The sequence below is a fragment of the Zonotrichia albicollis genome, chromosome 7, assembly GCF_047830755.1.
Source record: "Zonotrichia albicollis isolate bZonAlb1 chromosome 7, bZonAlb1.hap1, whole genome shotgun sequence".
In the NCBI taxonomy this organism is placed as follows: domain Eukaryota; kingdom Metazoa; phylum Chordata; class Aves; order Passeriformes; family Passerellidae; genus Zonotrichia; species Zonotrichia albicollis.
In genome coordinates, this window is record NC_133825.1 from 43,814,889 (window position 1) to 43,835,787 (window position 20,899).

A 20,899-nucleotide genomic window follows, 5' to 3' on the forward strand; every position below is an offset into this window, starting at 1 on the left:
GAAGTGCTGACGTCTGACAATGCTGCTGAGCTATGAGCTTTCTTGGTATTAGCAAACTAGCATAGAAAACCCATTTCATGCCTGTCAGCTGGAGCAAATCCTCTGAGTAATTTGTTACATATATGAGGATACCTTGCTCTCCCAGTAACCTTGTCTTGAACACTGGAGGAGAGCTGTGGTGTCTCCCTGGCTGCTGAAAGGCAGCAAGAACCTTCCTAAAGGGTCACTTCATGTGTTCTGAGAAAAGCCTGGGTAAGTTAAACTTCATTTGATTCTCAATGTTCTCAATTGATCTGTAAAAATTGCATAGCACACATTTACATCTAGGATGTGAGACAGTAATGTCCTCATCTTGGGTAAAATCAAAAACCCTTTAAGATTTTGTGGCTTTAATTTTAACTTGGCAAAGTCACTAAATCTTGTAAGTGATCTGAAATCTGCACCACCAGATTGAGCTGAGTCCATGCTGCAGCAGAGGGTTCAGGTAATGGTATGGTTTGGGACTATAATACCAGATTTGAGAAAGTCTTTTTAATGTAATGAGTTATTCACATTCCTTGAGCTCCCCTGAGAACACAGACACCAAAATACACGCATAGGCAAAGTCTATGAATTCAAATTATTCAAGAATAATTCACTGAATCAACTAGATTCACTTAGAAGTTTGAGTAACATGTTTGTGCAGTAAACTTTCCTTCTGAAGTGTGAAGAAATGGTGAGGATAGAATGAAATGAGGGTTTGGGCCAATGTTATATATAATAGAATTAAATCAGAACATAAGATTAAATACTAATTTTCTGTGGGGCCCTTAAATTCTAATGAATCAACCTTTCTTTGTCTATGAATTCTTAATGATATAAAAAACAAGATTAAGTACTTCCAAACGTGATGCTTTATTAGAGCGCTGAGTATAGCACATATCACAGTTCTGAGTTCTATAACCCATCACTGAAGCCAGTTTTGTCCAGGATGACCTAGGATAACTTGGAAGCAGATTTTTTTGTGTGTGCATCTTTTAAACACTTCTTCATTTTTGTCATCGTAACTTCTGTGGGTAACTGGCTAACTGATCAATTTGCAACCCACCAACAGACTTTAACAATGTAAGCAGAGGATAATTCAATTTTAGTGTGACTAATTTAACACTTTACTGGATTAACTTAGTCTTGAAGAGATAAATAGGAACTCTCTGAACTCCATACTAGCCTTGATTCTTAATCTTCTCTTAGGGACACAGAGCTGGAACCTATATTTGCTTCTACAATATACAGCTGAAGAAATCAACCTTTCAAGGCTAGCTTTATAAAAAAAAGAAAACCTTGAAAATGCTTTTGTACCTAGAATTTGTAAGATTCACTTTAACCCAGTTCATATTTGTGTGTGCTAGATATGGAATAACTCATCCGTCAGTGGAAAGGATTATACCAAAAGGGAGTCTCCCCTTCCTTGTCATAGGAGGTGTCAGTAGTCACCCTTTGACTTAAAGGGTTTAACACTAAAATGTGGAGATGCAGGTTTCTCATTTGTATCTACACAAAATGATAGAATCATTTAGATTGGAGAAGCCCCACATACACCTGCAGGAACTAAGATTTCTAGGAAAGTCTCATCAGAAACCTGAACATAATAGTACAACAACAATATAGCACTATGTGAAATGACATCATTATCAAAACACTAAAAAATAAAATTACTGCAATTAATACAATTTAATTATGAAGATTCATGGTGATTGAATGTGGTGACAATCCGCCCCAGGAACTATTCTCCTCTCTTTAAAAGCATTTTTGTCACCTTTTCAAAGAAAAGTCAGGTATTTCATTTGGTAGCCAAATTAGAGATAAGAGATCTACAAGATGAAAAAATAACAAGTGACAGACTAAGCCATTTAATTTTTTTATCATTTTTCATACTTCTTTCTGCATTCTCTCGAGTGACAGTTTGAACCGGGCAAACACATGCTAGCTCATCCTAAAACACCTTGTTTGTGTCTTCATGTTGCAACAGTAGACTTAGATATCAAACACAAATTTGAACATTTTGCCTAAGACTGTAAGTTATTTAAGAGAGGGATCAGCTCCAGGAAGAACAGTTTTGCTATCAAAACTGAGGGGTGGAATGCAATGGATGGGGGCTCTGCCACTGCCATTGGTGTGATGTTAAATCACAATCTCAGCCTTGTCACCAACATTTTTTCATAAAAATCCTTTCTTTGAGATTTTTCCCCTTCTGGGAAGCTGAGGCCCCAGAGAAAGAATGTAAACAATGGTTCTCTGCTGCTGTGGAATGCAACAGGTGCAGCGGTGATTGGTCTTCTGTGAGTGTTCAGATTTGCTGACCACTCACGGGAGAGTTGTCCTTGTTTTCTGCCTGGACACAGAACTTTGTTATTCATTCCTATTCTATTCTTAGCTTAGCAGCTTCTGAACTTTTCTCTCTATTCCTTTTAGTATAGTCATAATGTATTATATATCATAAAATAATAAATCCAGCCTTCTGATCATAGAGCCAAGATTCTCGTCTCTCTCTCTTCCCCCTGAAGACCCTTGCAAAGCCCTATAACACAGCCTCGCACCAAGATGAGCAGCCCCACTAATCCTGAAAGGCCCTGTGTTTTTTCAATATTTCCATCACACTTCCCAGCAATTTTTAGCTTGAAAAATAATAACCAATGGAGGGCAATAGCAGCCTGTTTGAAACCTTGCATTAAGTGGGTGGGGTCATGCAGCAACTGGTCGGACCTGGTTGGTGTTATCTCGCCAGATAAAGGCTGACAGAGGGAGATCTCTTTTGGCATTACCCAACACAGCCACGGATGCAGCTGTGTGGAATCCAAGCATTGTGGAGCAGCAGAGGGTGAGCATCCCTGTGCCACGTGCCCTTGGAGGGCAGGCACGGAGCTGCCTTGCCTCTCTCCAGGCTCCTCTAAGAGCTCCTGCAAGGTTTGCCACGAGCAGCAGAGAGGCTGACCCTGAGAACTTGCTCTGAGCCTTGCCAAGGTAAAATGGGATGCACTGGAGCCAAAGACATCTAAGGGACTGAAATAAGGATGATGGTGGTGAGGGGCAGGGTGTTTGGTGAGTGGCTGGAGGAGAGGAGATGGAAGCAGGACCTCCTTGAACCTGCACTTGGCTTCACAGGGATGAACTCTTTGCTCCTAACAGTGTTTTATGGATTTCAGAGGATGCAGAGCTCTGGTTGGATGAGCTGGGCATGACATTAGATTTTTTAAGAATTACCTATTTTCCTTTGAAGATAAGTTGCTCATGGTAGTAGTGAGAATGCACATTCCCTCTTCACCTTGGAGTAAATGATGGGTTCCATTTACCCCTGTGCTTACCTACCAGCTGGTGATTAAGTGATCAGGCAGATGAGGGCTGATAATCATGCATGGCTGATAGCAGTGATCAAAATGAGTTTCAAGACCATCTGTATGATTTACAAGCACAAACGAAGTTTGTTCTTGGGTTGTTTGTTTTAATGCAATCATTGATGGCAGTTCTGTGAGTAACTTTTCTATGAAATCCTAGGACAAATTTCAGTCTGTAATATGTTGTTGCAAGTCTTGTTAGAATTTAAATTGCATGCCCATAAAGTGCGCCTGTACAGAGAAAAAAAGTTTCTGTTTGTCAAGGACAGGAAGATAATCTTTAAGGATTCCTAGAGGATATCCTGATCATGCAAAATTCCCATGGCAAACAAAAATAATCCCAAAGCTATTTTTTTGAAACCTCACTATTTTTGAGGAGGAGTTGCTTTTTTGGATCTTAGTAAATGACTGAAGTACTGAGTTTCAAGGGGTTTTAATGGGTTAAGGGAACCCTTAGGTGAATTCCAGATTCTAATTTCAATTATGTTTGAATTGTGTTCTTATTCACTTCAGATGCTTGCAGTATGGATCACTACTCTTTTTCTTCTCAATGCAGCCAGAGGTGAGACATATCATTAATAAATTCTATAAAGAGTAAAAATGATGTGCAGCTTACACCAGGATATCTATATTCTAGAAAAAACCTGTTCATTGGAATGGATTTAAAATAATTCTTCATTAGGACCACTGAGTCATGTCATGTTTTTCCCACATTTAACTCATTGCTTTTTAATTCTGTAAAGGTTTTTGCAGCTAGTAAACAGAATGGGAATCAGAAAGGTATTTTTATATGCAAATTGATACTGAAATTCTTCCAGAACATTTCCTACCCTGAAATCACTCATGGTAGCTACAATCCTGGTAATGAGAGTCTAGGCACCTACTCTTCACAGTGCTATGCAGAGAACAAGAAAATGGTCATTGTCCAAAACACCTCTTCAATGACGGGAAAGAATGGACTTTTCAATAGCAATAAAAATTTCTTGGGATTTCACAACTGTTGTGCTATAACAGTGTGGAAGGATGACAATTAATGGCAACACCCTCATGTCATATTTGCACCATTACTGTATTAAAGGCACAAAAGAAATTGTGAAACTGGTCCTTCAGGCACAGACCACACATCCTGAGGCTGTGCTTCGCTCTAGGCTTCCACTCAAATTCCACTTTATTGCTTCCACTAAAACCTTATGGTGATGAAAACAATAAGGGAGATGTTTAATGTCTGTTGTGGAGCAAGCAGAAGTATCTATTTTAATGTTTTGGTTTCTTTTTGCTCCCTCATGAGCTGTTGCACAAGAAATAACAATTTAGATAATCCCTGGAGTTTAGGATTGATTTAAAGGACTACTCTGTGCTGACAGCAAAAGCTGATTTTTTCTTCCCTGAATCAAGATTTTATTGTCTGGTTCCAAGGGCTGTGTTAACAATATGTTGAACTAAACTCATCCTGAGCTCACCAGGCTGAGCTCCAGGCTCTGTCTGCAGCAGGAACCACTCCTGAAGTTCGAGTCCTCACCTCAAACACCCAAGCACATCTGAGCCCCTTAATGAGAAATGCTCAAAGTGCCCTCCCAGTCCAAACCAGGCTCGTTTTGCTTTCCTGGTGTAAACCCTCTCCTGCCAGCTTCGTGTACAGAACCTGTGGCATTCCCGAACACAAGTATCTCTTTCTTTGTGCACCCCAGGAAGGGAAGTTTGCTACCAAAGGCTTGGATGCTTTTCAGACAGCCCCCCATGGGCTGGGATCCCGGGGAGACAACTGGCAGGCTTGCCCAGCTCTCCAGATGCTGTGAACACAAATTTCCTTCTCTACACCAGAGATAACATGGTGAAATACCAAGTAAGAAAATGCTTTGTTTATAAATACTGACAGTGTACAATACATTCAATAAATTGTAGGGACAGTTTCTTTTCTCACATATTTTGCTCATAAGACTCCTGGGAGAACCTCAAATTCTATATTAGACACATGATAATTTTCTTCTATCTTTTTTTCCTTTTTCCTCATTTCAGCTCCCTGAGGAGCCGGGTATATTTACAACATACATTAATCACAGCCCTCTAACACAAGTTATTACAGGTAAAAGGTTCCAGAATTAAGGGGTTTTATATAAATGGCAGTCACAATCAGTGGAGGTGTTTATTAAGTCACTTCAGAACAACTCCAACTCCTCCAACTGAGGGCCTATGGGGTTTTGACAAATCAGTCTTTCACTGAAGGTGAGATGTCTGCTAATTAGTGCATGACATCCCCCTTTTAAGTCAACAAAACCATAAAAAAAATTATGTCAGAGCTAGTACTCAGATCTTCTTTTAAAGAAAAGAATGTCTTCTTTCTCAATACACACCAAAATACCCACAGCCTCTGAATTTGTAAGCCTGGTGGGATTTCCCATCAAATAAAAATGAAGCAATTAAGGTCTTATCTTCAAAGGAAAAAAGAAAGAACAATAGGTATAATTTCAAAGTCAACCACATAAAACCTTTCAGAAGATGCTATCTTTGCATTTCTATTGCCAAGTTTGATAAAATCTTGTACTTACATGACATGTTGTACCAGTATATCACAAAGCAGCATGCAGAAGATGCCAGTATCATTAATTCAATTAACCAGAGGAAGTGAAGCATTTGTTGAAGTGATTAATTGATTAAGTGAGACTTGAAAGGCAGTTTAGGAATGAGGAGTAAGACCCATCTTTTCCAGGTCTAGAACTATGCCTTAACCATTGGGGCACTCTGCCCTCTACCAAAATGTACAGTGGGATGGAACAGTCACATCCTTGTTGTGTTTGCTGGTTGTTTGGTTCCCTTGGCACAGAAAATTTCAGCTACAAATCCTTCAACTATAAAAGCTTCGAATTTCCGAGCGCACAGGAAAACTCGTTTCATTATCCACGGCCACCTTGCTGGAGCAGATCTCCCCTGGATAACAAGCATCTGCAGGGTAGGTACAACTATTTTTAATAGTCATTTTGCTTGTATTTGAAAGTCTAAATATCCACATCTAGCTTAAAATTCCTGTGTAAAATTTGCACCTCTGTTCTCTTGTTAATTCAGGGAGCACAAAAGTCAGAATGAAGACCAGTTCCACATGACCACTGTCTTGTTCCTGGCTAGGAGTACAGTGCACTTCAGCCTTCTCCTTAATGCCCTTTTGCTGCATTCACCTCCTCAGGGAAAGCTATAATAAATTGATTTTTCAATTCCTTGCCAATAAAAAAGAGGAAAAAAAGAGTGAGTTTTCTCACCTCAGCAAAAGGTCTCAATAAATGTGTCAGTTTGAGTGACACATTTGATCTAATAAAACCAAAAGGCTTTGTTCAGCAGATTGGTTTTATTCTACTCTGGCACATTCCAGAAATGAAATTGTTTCAGAATAAAATACAAAATAAGAATGTTCTATTGGCAGAAGTGTCTAAACAAAATATTTTGGTTATAATCTATGAACTTCAGGGCTGAACAATTCATGCACAAATTTGAGAATTCTTTTAGATGATGCAAGCATAAAAATTTTGAAGGATAAAGCTTGGACCTATTTTGGTAACAGGGGTACTGTCATTAAGAGAAGTTGGTACCTTAGAGCCAACCAAGGCATCTGGAATAGAACAAGAGCTGAAGGAAGCTTGTGGGTGTCCTCTAATCACTGGTTCCACTCTGCCTCCTTGTGTTGATCTTCAGCATCAGCAGGAATTACTGGAGATGTGTCATCACTGATCACACAAACGAAAAAAAATACAGTTTACAAATGCCCTGCTACAGCTGTAATTAATGGCTGTTCCCTTCTCCTCTGTTCTCTTCCTGTTCTCCACCAGTTCATGTTTCACTCTGAAGATGTGAACTGCATTCTGACAGACTGGAGGGGCGGCTCCAGTGGTCTGTACACGGACGCCGTCAACAACGTGCGCATTGTGGGGGCTGAGCTGGAGTACCTGGTGAACTTCCTCGAGGTAAAAAATATCCCTGGAATGTGCCCAGTCCACATAAACATTGTGCTCAGGGTGGCACCTTTAGGTTTGATTCAATAGAGCCAGGAAGAACAAGAAGCACCCAGTAAAGCAGGTCCAAATGTTATAGAAGGGCTTTAATCCCACACAAATGAAAATACCTGCTTTAGTGTCATAATTGACTTTGAAAAACTAACATGAATTTTCAGCAGTTCAAAAGGCTTGAAAATCTGAAATGAAAAACTAAATCCCCTAGATTTAGTGTATGAGGATAAGATGGTAAATAGCCATGAAGACCCTGAAAATGAAAAGGAGTGGGATGACTGGGGAATTGCTTCTCTTTCGGTAGAGATCCCATCACCCAGAACTGTGACTTTCCACTCATCTCCACTGCCCAGTGACCTGGCCATGTCCTGGCACTGCATGGGGACATGCTGCAGTGTCACTTGCATACCCACACTGGTTTTTTCTCCTTTCCATAAACCTTCACAGAAGGAGTATGGCTACTCTCCTGCCAACATCCATTTCATCGGCCACAGCCTTGGAGCACACGTTGCAGGGGAGGCAGGCAGGAGGAAGCCTGGCATTGGAAGAATAACAGGTACTGCAGTTTTATCAGCTGATAAAACTTTATATTTTCACTCAGCTCAGAGAACTGAAGAATCATTGCTGCTTTATAAAAATACAACACAGAATGCAATGTGCTGCTTTGTCATAAATAACAGTGTCCGGCCAGCATGGTGGCACACAAGTCATGACACAGTCACACATTGCTTTCTTCTAAAAACTCACTATTTTCTGCTTTCCTTCTCTCCCAGTCAGCTCTTTTCTCTGCATAGGCATTGCTTTGTCTAAGCCATGCACACAGTGAGCAGTCACATGAGCAGTTCAGGGAAACTGGGGTCAGAGCTGTGTTTTTTACATCTCCTAAGAGACCTCACTGACACTGACGTGAACGGATACCATTTTCAACCAAGATATTCTGGAAATAAAAATAGACTTCTTGCCAAATAAAAATTCATAAATAAATCTACGTGCTCAGAGTAACATATGAAGATTTCATATTTTTCAATAAAATTATTAAAAAATCCCAATAAACCAAATCTCTTATATCATTGTTCCCAAAAGTAAGCCAAGCAGCCATCACCATTTTACTATACTGCAATGTCTTCAATCAGCTTTCTATTAATACCCTGCCTGTTTTTCTAGCTGTGAGTCACAAAATGGATTTTTTTATGAAAAGGCAGAAATGTAATCATATATATAGCATACATAACCTGTGTGTAGTGATATACAGATAATATTATTTACTCAATCAGATGTATCTCCATTCATTTAGGTCTGGATCCAGCTGGGCCCCTTTTCCAGTACACTCCCACAATGGTTAGGCTGGATCCTTCAGATGCAAAATTTGTTGATATAATTCACACTCATGCTGGTCATCTTTTCTTTGACTTTGGTAAGTTTTGGTAAGTTTTCATTTGGTAAGTTTTCATTGAAAGAATGCCATTGGCACACAGGTTGTCTACAGAACACCTGGGACTGATCTGCCAGGATCCATTGTGCATTTCAGCTCCAGGGATTCTTCAGACTTGTGGCCACCTGGATTTTTACCCAAATGGTGGGAAGAAGATGCCAGGATGCAAGCAGCTTCGTGTGCCTCCTGCAACTCGGGATATCAATGACCTGATGAGAGGTAAATATATTTTAAAGAAGTAATACCTCATAATAAGTTACAGGTAGAAACAAAGGCTAGGATAAGGTAAGACCTTTATATAGTTCAGATTTGGGATAGGGATACAATGCTCAAAAATGGAACATTTAAAGCTGCCTCTGAAATACCCTCCAATTTTCTTTTGTACCAAACAAGACAAATTCTAGATGAAAACTTCAGTTAAAGCATGCAAAATTGTGCATCACAAGCTTTCTAAGAGCCTGCCACTGTGCTGACAGGCTGAACTCCGTGGGAATTCTTCATATGAAGGACTGGTAAAATTTCATCCATGGATAATCCAAAAATGAGTATTTTAAAATCTGAGCTCTCCTTCTCCCTAGGAAGATATTACTCCCAATATTAGTGGGATTCATGCATGCCATCAAGCTTTAGTCTCTTCAAAGGGAACAGTCCAAGGTCAGAAATACAAAAGATGATAAAATGACTGCTCCATTAGTAGTTCTTCAAAGAGTGTTGGACCATTAATCAGAATTACCCTGGGATCCAGTACAATAGATCCACAAAATCCTGTCTTCTGATCCTAACCTACAGAAATGAGAACATCTGTTATTCACAGCTAAATGGTTTGAAATCCCTACCACTAGTTAAATAATTTGCTTTCTAAAATGCTCTCCCTTAGAACTGGTTGAGAACTTAGTAACAAAGAGAACTGAAATCTGGCTGTGCTCAAAGTCACTTGGAACAAAAACACTTTCCAACTGGAATGCATAAAATGTCTGCATTTAAATAAAAAAATTCAATATTTTTCCAGAAACATTTCAAAAGGCTCTTTGCAATGTTTTGTCATGAAGGAGAAACTCAACTCTATTGAACACGAGCAGATGGAGTTGGTTGTTCAAGGAGCTCTTAAAAATAGAGACAGCCTTAACTCCCTCTTCTTGGTTAAACCTTTCTTTGTTTGGTAACCTCTCTATTGTTTGCTAATGTTTACATTTATGTAGTGTTTTTATGCATGAAGTGCTTTAGAAATAATATTTAGTGACTTTTTCCCTACAGTTTTTGATGCAGTAGAAAGACTATAGGTGTTAAGTGAATTTGCCACTAACATAAATTGAGCCAGCTGTAAGAGCTGAGGGTTTAAAAGCACAAACCCTTCTGAATTAAAGAAGGAGCTACTAAGAAAACATACTCAGGAAGCCTTGATGATGCAGATTATTTCCAAGAAAAAACAGACAACAAAGACTTTTCAAAGAGATTTTAGTGTGAGGTTTCTTTTCTTTTCTTATGGAAGGAACAATGTGTCAACTGGTCAACGCCAGCTGGTCTATCTTTAAGATGCATAAACATTGCAGTTGGGGGAAATTTTTATTTCACTACAACCTGTGCTAGTCTGCAACCACTTCAGTGCCTCCCAGACTTGCCCCTGTGCTTTGGTGAGCCCCCACCACATGCTGAAGTGGAATAAAACCCATTTTGATACAAACAACCAAACTTTAGTATATGGATATTTGATATAGGAGAGACCTTGGAATCAAGGAAGACAACATTTACTATAAGGGATGTGTAAATACAGCCCAAATAGCACTTCCTGCTTTCCTTACTGGCTGCTTATAAATTTCAGTCTGATGCAGAAAAGTTTCAAAGAGTTCTGACAAAAATCAAGGACACGCTGCCAAATATCCTGCTTTTCAGAGGATTTCACAGAATTGCTATCAAATGACTGCACATTTTCTAGTGCTTAAAAACAACAAAAAGCCACTGAATTTATAATAATTGCTAAAATTACCTTTAATTCTAGAAATTAGTGGAAACTGTGATTTTACAGAATACCATGTTGTGATAACTGCAAGAAAAGGGAAACTACTTCACTGTAACTACTGTATGCTTTACAAAAACTGTAGCTATGAAATATTCCAGTCTTTGAAATATCAAAGAGGAACACTCCCAAATATTTCTTGTTTCACCTTGTGCTTCTCCACCTCTGTTAAAAACTACCTCTTTCCAACAGAAAATAATAGATGTAGGGATAAGTACACTGTGTTACTATAAAACCAAATAATTTCCAATATAAATGTCTTTTAATCATTGCTATTTCTTTTACCTGAAACATCACTATATGTGCAAGTGCTTTTGAGGAAAAGAGACCCCAAAATGTTTCACTGGCATGGACTTTATGTTAGTGTATTGCTTTAATCACTTTTTACCTGTTGGGGTTTTTGTTGGTTTGTTTTTTTCCTCAGCATACAGATCTTTTGGATGTGGACACAAAAGAAGTCTCAGGTATTATGCTGAGAGCATCATCACTCCAAATGGATTTGTTGGGTACCAGTGTGACACATACCAAGAGTTTGTGTTGGTAAGTGCCAGGTCTGGATTTATCTGAGGGCCTAATTATTTCTTTCAATAATTCCTGGGACAACTTCTACACTTGGGATCATGGGATATGGGAACAGGGGACATTCAGAACCAGATCATACCCAAACCCAAGCAATTTCACTATGCAGAAGGGACGATGATAATTTTGCCTTTTTTCCATCAAATGCACAAACAGCCAAAGGTCTACAAATACCAGTTTGAACAGAACCTCCCACATATCAAAACTGAACTGCCTAAACACAGCAGAGCTATTTTTTCCCACTGCAATAAAATCTGCTTTCATGCTTATCTTGTTTTACCTTCTTTTAATGGATGTCAAGGTCTTGATCTGATTGTCTGATCTGTCTAGGTAGATTAAATTCATTAAGGCTCTGCATGGGAATAAAGGATAAAGAGATGACAGAACAAATCCCAAATGGAAAGCCCAACCTTCCTAAATTCCAGTATTCCTAAACATAAATATTTTTTACTGTATGAGCGAGATATTCAGCCAGAAACACTTGGAAATGTGGTTATGCATTCTATAACCAGCAGAAAACCTCCCAGTGGACCCTATGAAAAATGAACATATTATCTGGACATTACAGCTCAGGTAGCAAGGCACAACACTCTTTGTGGTATTTACTTATGGTCCGTGCAAGACCACAAGGAATTAGGACAGATGCCCAACCTGTTTCTCTCTGATTTTCAACAAGATGAAATAAGAATGACTGACCACCTCAACTCCTTTTAGAACCACAATGATAAATACTGAAGATATGATCTGAACTGAGAAGCAAAGACCTACAAAAAACCCAAACAAACAAACAAACAAAAAACTGGGAAAAAGCTGAAATACTCTAATTTTCTAAAATTCAAGAAGTGGGATTTAAATAGATGATGTCTTATAACACACATTTTTATTTTCCCCCCCAGGGAGAGTGCTTTCCATGTCCAGAAGAAGGATGCCCACTGATGGGTCATTATGCTGATAAGTTTTTACATAAAACTGAAAAAGAAGAGCAAAAGGTTTATTTAAACACAGGGCCTTCCCCTCCATATGCTCGTAAGTGCTCATTTTGTGGTGTATTCTAAAATGGCAATGAATTATGTGTGAAAAAGGACCTTACACTTCTGCAGAGCTGCTGCAGTTCATGAGTTGCACTCAATAAAACATCCAGAATTTTAGGTGTTGGGAACATCCAGTACCAGCATTATTTTGGGAAACCGAGATAATTGTAAAAACAGATAAAATGATGCTCACCTTTGGGTTAAACTTGATTATTACATGATGACTTCAAAAATTCTATAAAGCTGAAATTGGGAGGAATTTTATGCTTGAAGAGCATAATTTCAAATTTAAAAATGCAGCATTGTTTTTCTTGGCAAAATTTATAAAACTGGAGCATTTCAGGATATTTTTGCCAAGTTCATCAAGTCAAAATGGCAGGGAGCAATAAGAAATACAATTTTAGTTGTGATTAATGTAGAAACAGCCACAGGACTGGGAAATATAAAAATTAATAAATGAACTGCAATTTATCACAGGTGTTTTTTGCTTATAAGCATGTTTTTGCAATCCTTTTCTCTCTCTTAGAGACACTGAAACATATAAGAAATTTAACACTTAGGAAAGAAATCTTCTTACAACTGTAATCCATTTGATTTTGCTTCCCAAGGCTGGCGAAAAGAGATACACGTCAAAGTATGTGCAACAGAAACCATGAAGGGAAATATAGATGTAGCCTTGACTGGAACTAATGGCTTCAGAAAAAAATATACCATTGACAAGTAAGTTTAATGTGGCTGTTGGAGACGTGGCTCTATCCCTGTTAGCACATGGAATGTACACACAGCTTTTTTTACATGTGTCACCTTGTTCTGTGTGGCCTGTGATTTACACTGTAAATTACGGACTTGTACCTGATAAGTGATGGAATTTCCCTGTGCTGCAGACTGTGGTAAAAATCTGTTTGCTGGTCCCTCTTGCTTTGTGTATTTTCTTTTGTTTTCTGAGGTTGATGTTAGCCCAGCAAAGTGGGCAAGAGCTCTGTGGCTGCTGCGGGACTCAAACATGATTTGGTGATCTCTGAGAATACAAAGCTCAGAGATCTACAGTCATCCAATTATCCCCTCCTCTGGAGGATATTTGAATTAGAAAGTTGCAGCTCACCCATGAATTGTGCTGGAATATGGGACTCCTGTCCACTCAGCCTGGCCTTTTCCAGTAAATGGGAATTTAAATCTCAATAAATAGATGCTGGTCAGCAACCCAGCTTCAATATGACAAAAGCAACCTCCTCTGTGTTTGAACACAGCCTCATTACTGGTCTGTACCAGGAGTACCTTTGCTTATAAATACACCACTGCAGCAATAAACTCACAGATAATTTCAATGTTAATGTCACATTGCAATTTGTGTTTTGTTAGAGTGAACAGAGATAGCACAGAAGGCACAAATGTAAACTATAATTTTCAATTTCCTTCATGGTTAAGAGCAACCAGAAACACTGAGAGAAGTTTTTGACTTGGATTTATTTGAAGATAGATCTTATTTTTCAAAAGCAATGTATAGAATAAATCACAGTGATACTGACAAAGGCTGTGCTAAATGATAAGTGTTTTCATCCTGAAAGGCAAAACTATTAAAAAAACTCATCATTTTCCAGCAGTAGCATTCAAAGCCCCAACTCCCATGGTACCCCTCAGCTCATCTCCCTTATTCCCTATAGTCAAATTTTCTTTTCCCCCTCATTTGTGTAGAACATTGAGCATCACTTCTGTGCTTTTCTTTTGGCAGGGGAACTTTCAAACCAGGCAACACATACTTGAACTACATTGATACAGAAATTTCTGGGAACATTTCAAAAGTTGAGTTCCTCTGGAAAAAGCAACTGGGTCATGCAGACAGAGGCTGCATGGGAGCTGAAGAAGTCAGAATAATATCAGGGGAAAACGGGAATATGTAAGTAATAATCTAATGATGTAAAGGTAGAAGTTTTTCTCCTAAATTGCATTTTCATGTGCCCAGCCCTCCATGGCACATAGCCCAGCACACAGAAACAGCTCTGCAGGGTTCAGCCCTGTGCCTGCCTGGGCAGGTGCTTATGCTGACTCCAGCCTGTGCCAATGGGCCTGGCTGCCACTGCCATCTGCAGGACTTTAGATACACTTTTGGAACATATCTCTTGTTTAGTTTTAACCAAAATTGATCCAGGTTATGCATCCACCTTAATGGATTCTTTGCCCCTTTTCTGCCAAGGTCAGGATTAAATCACTAGACGGTATTTCTTGTTTGGACTCAGATGTTTAATTGTTCTTATCTATGTTACAGTCTCACAAGCTGTGAATTCTATAGTACTTTATTCTAAAAAGGTAAAAAATGGCAATGTAGCTCTCCCAACAAGGTATTTTAAGGATAAACTGTCCAACTAAGAAATTACACCTAAATTATTTTTAACCAATAACCACCCATGGCCTGCAATGCGAACTTTTCTATCCAATTACACAAAACCACCCAAATCCATGAAGAAGGAGAAGAAGGAGAAGAAGAAGATGATGAAGAAGATGATAAAGAAGAAGAAGAAGAAGAAGAAGAAGATAAAGAAGAAGATAAAGAAGAAGGACCAGCCTCCACCCTAAAACCTCCATCTTGCTTTATATATATTACTATATTCTAAAACCTTAAACTCTAACTTTTCCCCCATGTGATATTACACACTTCTATTCAAACTCCACACCCACAATCCCAGTTCTGTCATTCCATTTTGGATGCTTCTCCATGGCCTCAGGTCAAATGCAGTGTTCTTTTGGGAGTCAGTGCCTGTCAGCAGAGAAAGTCTGAAATTCTCAGCATCCAGGGTTCCAACACATCCCACTCTGTCATGTAAACCAAAGTGTGGTAAGTGGGAGAAATGGAGGGAGCAATTCCCTTCAAAAGCACCCTCCTGTTCCTGATGCTAAGGGAGCCTGATCAAAAAGGCAAACACATCCTAAAAGTTAATAATTAGTCATGAACTAGTAAGTCGTTAAAAAAAAATTAATAAGACACACTTAATGTTCTGTCTACTGGAACTTATGCTTTGACCTAACATGAAATAAAAATGGGGTTTATATTGATTATGTTGGCTAGCTGCCTTGAAAATGTCCCATTTTACTGACAAGTATTTCCTTAAACTCTCTCCCCTTCCCAGGTCAGTGTTCTGTGGGTGTGGAACTGTGCAGCCCAGCATGTGGCAAGCCCTGGCTCTTTGCTGAGGCCAGGAATGCCCAACACTCACCAGCTGCAAGAGAACCCTGCAGGCAACAAAGGGTTAACGAGGATCCTTCAACAGACTTTGAGAAATTTGTCCAGCCCTCCATAAAAGCTCAATTTCCAAGTTAGTGCTGTCACCTTTTCTCCATGCAGGGCAGCTACACTCCTGTGAACTATGGTTGCAATGACAGAAAACACATATATGAATAATAACCAGCTGGACTCTTTTCTATACCTGAATCAGGCATCTCCTTTATCAAAACTACATTGTGATACCGAGGAACTTGAATTTTCGAGCAGCTTTCAATAAGAAACTATTTTCTCTTTGCCAGTGAAACTGAATTTTCCACCTCTACTTTGCCTTTGTGAAAATGCTGAAGTCAGACTTGAGCTACATCATTTGGACTAGCATTGCCTCTCCAAATTTGTCAGCACTTTGATTGTACTGGTCAGCAAAACCAGACCACTAAGAGTTATCAGCATCAGCCAAAATAAGCTAAAGTTCCTTTGTTTCAACACAGGCTACCCACAAAAACTCTTTCATTTTTTAATTACCGGCTGCTGTCTGAGGCATGCAACAGATTTCTGCCTCTGATGCGAGGTTTATCATTTGGGGGCAGAAATTAGGTGTATCAATCACATTGGGCAATTCTGTGGTGTCCCATGCTGGCAGGCAGCTCTTGCAGAACGCTCCCAGTGAGGTTCCCCAGAAGTTTTGGGGTGTTACACAAGGCTGAATGTGCCGGATGATCAGGTGTGTTCCAAATGATGCAGCAATACTGCTGAGATGTCACAACCCTGTCACCTCCTGTGCAGTCTGCTGAAGGAGCTTGCTCAGGATATTTGATAAATCAGGTGTCTGCTTTCTCAAAGTACCCTTTATTTATCATCTCCCTGAAGCAGGGTGGGACCAGAAACCATCCTCAGCAGGAAATTCGTCCTTCCTTACCCTTTAAGGAAACTTCTTGGCAACATTCTCTTCTTGAGCAAGAAGGGGCTTCCCTCTCCTGTGCTCCCCTGGAGATATAAAAAAGCCCCAGGTACTTCTACACAGTTTGGAAATATCTGTAACTGGTAATTACAACACCTTGAACATCCTCCATAAACCATGCATGGCTCTCTGCCCCAGAGTTGCACAAATTAAGGAGACTCTATTTTTTGCCTTTCTTACAGTCAGGAACCGAAGCAAAATAAATGTAAATATTTTCCTCAGGATCACAAAACCCCAGGTTTTATGGCACAAACAGGAGTGGGATCAGTGCCACTCCTCACAGGAAGAAAACAAAGTCCTGCTGGACTCAAGGCTTCTTTAAAGCCCATCCTCTCCTACCTCCAAACCTGACTGTGCCCCTTTTGCAATTCTAAAAACTAATTTGATGTTTTTATGAATAATAAATAATATTCTTTCAAAAATACAAGTTTCATTTTGTTTAATTTTAAGCTACAGATTTCAACTGTGTTCTGACAAAATGTGAGAACATTTTGGCTGCTGACTTGTGCTACAAGTGTGGTACAGCTGATAAGACCACTTAAAAAGATGCATTTTGTCACCCAACTTTTTCAGCTAAAACTAGAACATTGCATTAATTTCTTCCCCTTGTGTTCTGTTTTCATTCTTGTCATATGCTATTTCTTGAGTTAATTTTTATTCTTTGGTGTAGTAGACACCAACACTGCCCTTCTTTGTTTAATATATTTTTAGACAGAACAGGAGAGTTTTTTTTAATGAGATAAAGGTGAAAAAACCCACACTGACAGCACCTGTGTGTTGCTGGTGGCAAATAATCTTCCTTCTTGTTTCTTGTATATAAAAGTTAAAATTCTTCCTAGTATGAAATTTTTGGATATTATCACTTCATATTAATGGTGTCAGTCCATATAATGCAAGGATTTGATATTTCATGAGAAAATCTGATTTTGACAAAGCTTTGGACAGGCAATTCCTTCATATCTTTAAAAACAAGGTAGGCCATCTTTTCAGAACAATTTAAATTGAATCTTTAAAATGTCAAGTGAGACACACCACTCCATATGTTTGGCTGTCATGTGAAAGGTAGTGCTTTTTAAAATCAAACATGCCTCATTTCTCCAGGGATTTAAAGGACATACTATGATTTGCATTCTGTCTTTTACATCATTTAAATATTTTGACAAATTATAAATGCTTCAGAATTACAATACAAATTAAATTTTATACTCCTTAAATGTGTGTTCACTACAAAAATTATGCCAAAGGTAAATTGATAAGAAAGCCATTATGAAGCTTTCAGCCCCAGACACTTTCCTGTCTCATGGCACTTTTTGGACAATGGGGTAACAAAAAACAGCTACACAAAAAAACCTCTTAAGCCTTTTCTAGAAAAAGGGACAGCAACAGTTAGCAATCCAAAATATGAACTATCTGGTCCACTTACATTATCTTTATGTACTTTATATGTGACAGAAAAATAATTTTGGAAGAAAACACACATTTGTCATAAAGGCATATGTGCAGGTGTGCTGAAGAGACAACAAGGACCATTTTTGTCAGAATTCTCTGATAACAAAAATAAAATACTGTACTGCATAGCACAGCAGTTTCTCTTCTTCCCAAAATCACAGCCTATCAAAATGACCCTCCCAAATGTTTGTGAGCCCAGAACTAAAATAACAACAATAATAGAAATTAACTAAATAGGAATAATAGACAGAGACCTCAGCATTCAGATTGGGCAGTTGTCTCTTTTCCTACTTTTGATCCTATCTTAATCTGTGACTTTTCAGATTTTTTTCATGCTACTGTAATCCACTTCAATAAATTGATAAAATCCTTGCAAAATAACCAGAATTTTGCAGGAATAAGCCTTCCATGATCTTCTGGTCTTTCATCTTTGTTTTGTTTTTTTTTCCCTACATGTTCCAATCCTCAAATATCTGTCATACAGAAGATCTAAAAACCCAACATCTGGAAGGTATTTTTTCTGAGACTTTAATGCAGTCAGGGTATTTTGTGAAGGCCCTGGGTCTCACAGTTGCTTGACAGGCAGCTGGGACAGAAGCAAAACCAAAAATCTTTGCACATGCCCAACTTTTATTTGAGTTATTCTTCTCTAACCAAAACTGACTGGAGCTGGAGTTTCCACAAAACAACTGAGCTATCTCTGACCTATCAGTAAATCTGTCTGGGTGGAGTCTCTACAAAACTTGGGGCTTTCCTATTGTCCTTTTGCCATTACACAGTATCAGGGACTTTGTCATTTCAATTAGCCTCCAAGCTGCTTTAAGTTGCTCTGTTTCCAGTGATCAGGGAGCAGAAGTTGATAGCATGCCCAAATCTATTCCTGTGGCTTATTTCCAGCACAAAACAGAGCCAATAATCTTTATCTTCAAATATCAAGGATATAAAATTTTCCAGAAAGAACATGGCTCATCACCAGGCCTTGCACAAACAGAGCGCGCCCACGGTGCTGTGTGAGGAGCACAAACCTCTCCCAGCTGCCACAAGGGTTTTGCAACACAGGAAGCACAAGCAATATGTGCAAATACAGGCTGGCAGCGGTGTCATCCCAGAGATTTTTCCTTTTTTTGTGACACTAGGAAAGCTTGGGGCCAAGAGTGGATGTTCAGAGGATTAGCTTTGTTCTGAGGCACTGGGCTGTAGGTGAGCTGCTCAGAGCCATGCTTTTATCAAAATGCATATTCAAGAATTGCATCTGCCTCTCAATTTCCAAGGCAAATCTATAGTTATTCCCTTTATCTCACCTGATTTGTTCAGATAAGTTCAATACTCTAGCAGTAATAGATAAAGCATTCAGAATAAGGCACTTCACCCTCTTCCCTTTAATTCTGCCTTGTGAAGAAAATCTGGCTGTCCCTAAGGACTCCCCTCTGCCTTTCATCATCTACCTCTAAAACTTTCTTTTCTAGTGCTATTTGCTTCAAATACTACACTCCATAAATCTCCACCTCACAAAACCAATAGTTAATATTAGCTTTGCTTGCTTTGAGTGATTTAATTAACAGCCAGCATGTATTATGGAAAATCATAAATATTTATAAGTTCCAAAACATTCTTTTATTTGCTGCTGAGTGATACTGGAAAGGATACAATTGAGTTTGTCTCAATTCAATTTAAAATTTGATTTTCACTTGACCAGAAAGAAAACACTGGAGTTAAACAATAGAAATATGAAGCACATCTCTTATTCTTGGCTCTGCCACTCAATTACTGCAGGTAAGATTCTCCAATGAGCTGAGTGGCCTTCTTTTATACATATTAGCAATTCTCCAGAGGATTGAATACACAAAGCTGCTCCCAGATGACCTCCATGCAAGCTAAGAAATTCATTAACCATCTTCAATCTAAAATTGAAATGAGAACAAAAAAAAGTTGCTTTCACAGTTTTATACACTTACCCTTCTATGAAAGCCATGGTAATTTATATATTGCTGCACTTGAAACACAGTATCTGAGATTCCTTTGGAGAACATGATTCTCTGCGAGTGTTTTGATTCTCTTTTTCCTACCTATGTGAATGCCACTGCTACCAAAAAGGATTTATGTCCTTGATAATTCTCAAGCTGACATTTATAAAACCACTGGGTGTTCATTTGCCCATTGTCAGAGGCAGCTGCAAAAGCCAGACTTTTCTTCCTGCCTACTAAAACCTGTTTTAAGACATAGAAACAGGCCCAGAAAAAATTACCACTCCTAAAAGGAGCTACACCTCAAAAGCCTACAATATGGGTTATTAATTCTGATTTGTTGTAGCCCACATTAATTTAATCACACCAGTGTGATTCAGATACTCTCTGAAATACACAGAGAGTGAAACTCAGTGGCACTATTTCAGCACTCACACACAAAGACTGACTCTGTGGAAATAACAGCAAAATATTTGAGCATATCCAGAAGTCCTGGTCCCCTAAAAAATGTTTCAGAGGGGTCTGATTGCCACACAAAGATGTCCATCAGATTCTGAAGGTGTCTCATCATGAACAGAGACACCAGTTTCAGTGGCTGCTTTGCATTTGAGTTTCATGCCTGAGTTCTGACATGAGGCACATGAGGGCACATGACTTTCCTTATCTCTTCTCCTTGGCTCCCCAAACTCCCTATCCCAGACCTATCTAATGAGCTGCATTGTTCTGAGCACAACAATTAATGTGTCCCATAACTCCTGCCATTCTCCATCTTCCAGTCAGTGAAGGTAGACTCAAGTGTCAAGAATTTCTTATTAGCTGGATCTCTTCTGTCTTATCTGAAATTACACACACACTGTCAGTGTAAGCAGAAATTAAATATGAGATGCAGTCC

The 20,899-nt window shown here is 39.0% G+C and overlaps 2 protein-coding genes across 2 annotated transcripts in view; one reads left to right on the plus strand and one right to left on the minus strand.

Moving 5' to 3' along the window:
* LOC113459632 (uncharacterized) overlaps positions 1-20,899 on the minus strand; it is a 102,539-nt gene that overhangs the window by 54,506 nt on the left and 27,134 nt on the right. The gene's annotated exons all lie outside the window — the stretch shown is intronic.
* Positions 2,797-16,949, plus strand: LOC102068392 (pancreatic lipase-related protein 2-like). The gene is made up of 13 exons (XM_074545282.1): positions 2,797-3,000; positions 3,885-3,933; positions 5,060-5,214; positions 6,193-6,318; positions 7,187-7,321; positions 7,811-7,919; positions 8,658-8,777; positions 8,892-9,014; positions 11,234-11,349; positions 12,285-12,414; positions 13,028-13,139; positions 14,149-14,313; positions 15,547-16,949. The coding sequence occupies exons 2-13, from the start codon at positions 3,885-3,887 to the stop codon at positions 15,710-15,712; spliced, it is 1,506 nt and encodes a 501-aa protein (XP_074401383.1). The 5' UTR covers positions 2,797-3,000; the 3' UTR covers positions 15,713-16,949.

Bases quoted from the DNA above. Each gene is read 5' to 3' on its own strand.
- LOC102068392 (XM_074545282.1), top strand. From the start codon at position 3,885: ATGCTTGCAGTATGGATCACTACTCTTTTTCTTCTCAATGCAGCCAGA. The intron at 3,934-5,059 runs GTGAGACATATC...TGTGCACCCCAG, and splicing joins TCTTCTCAATGCAGCCAGAG to GAAGGGAAGTTTGCTACCAA. The intron at 12,415-13,027 runs GTAAGTGCTCAT...TTGCTTCCCAAG, and splicing joins GCCTTCCCCTCCATATGCTC to GCTGGCGAAAAGAGATACAC.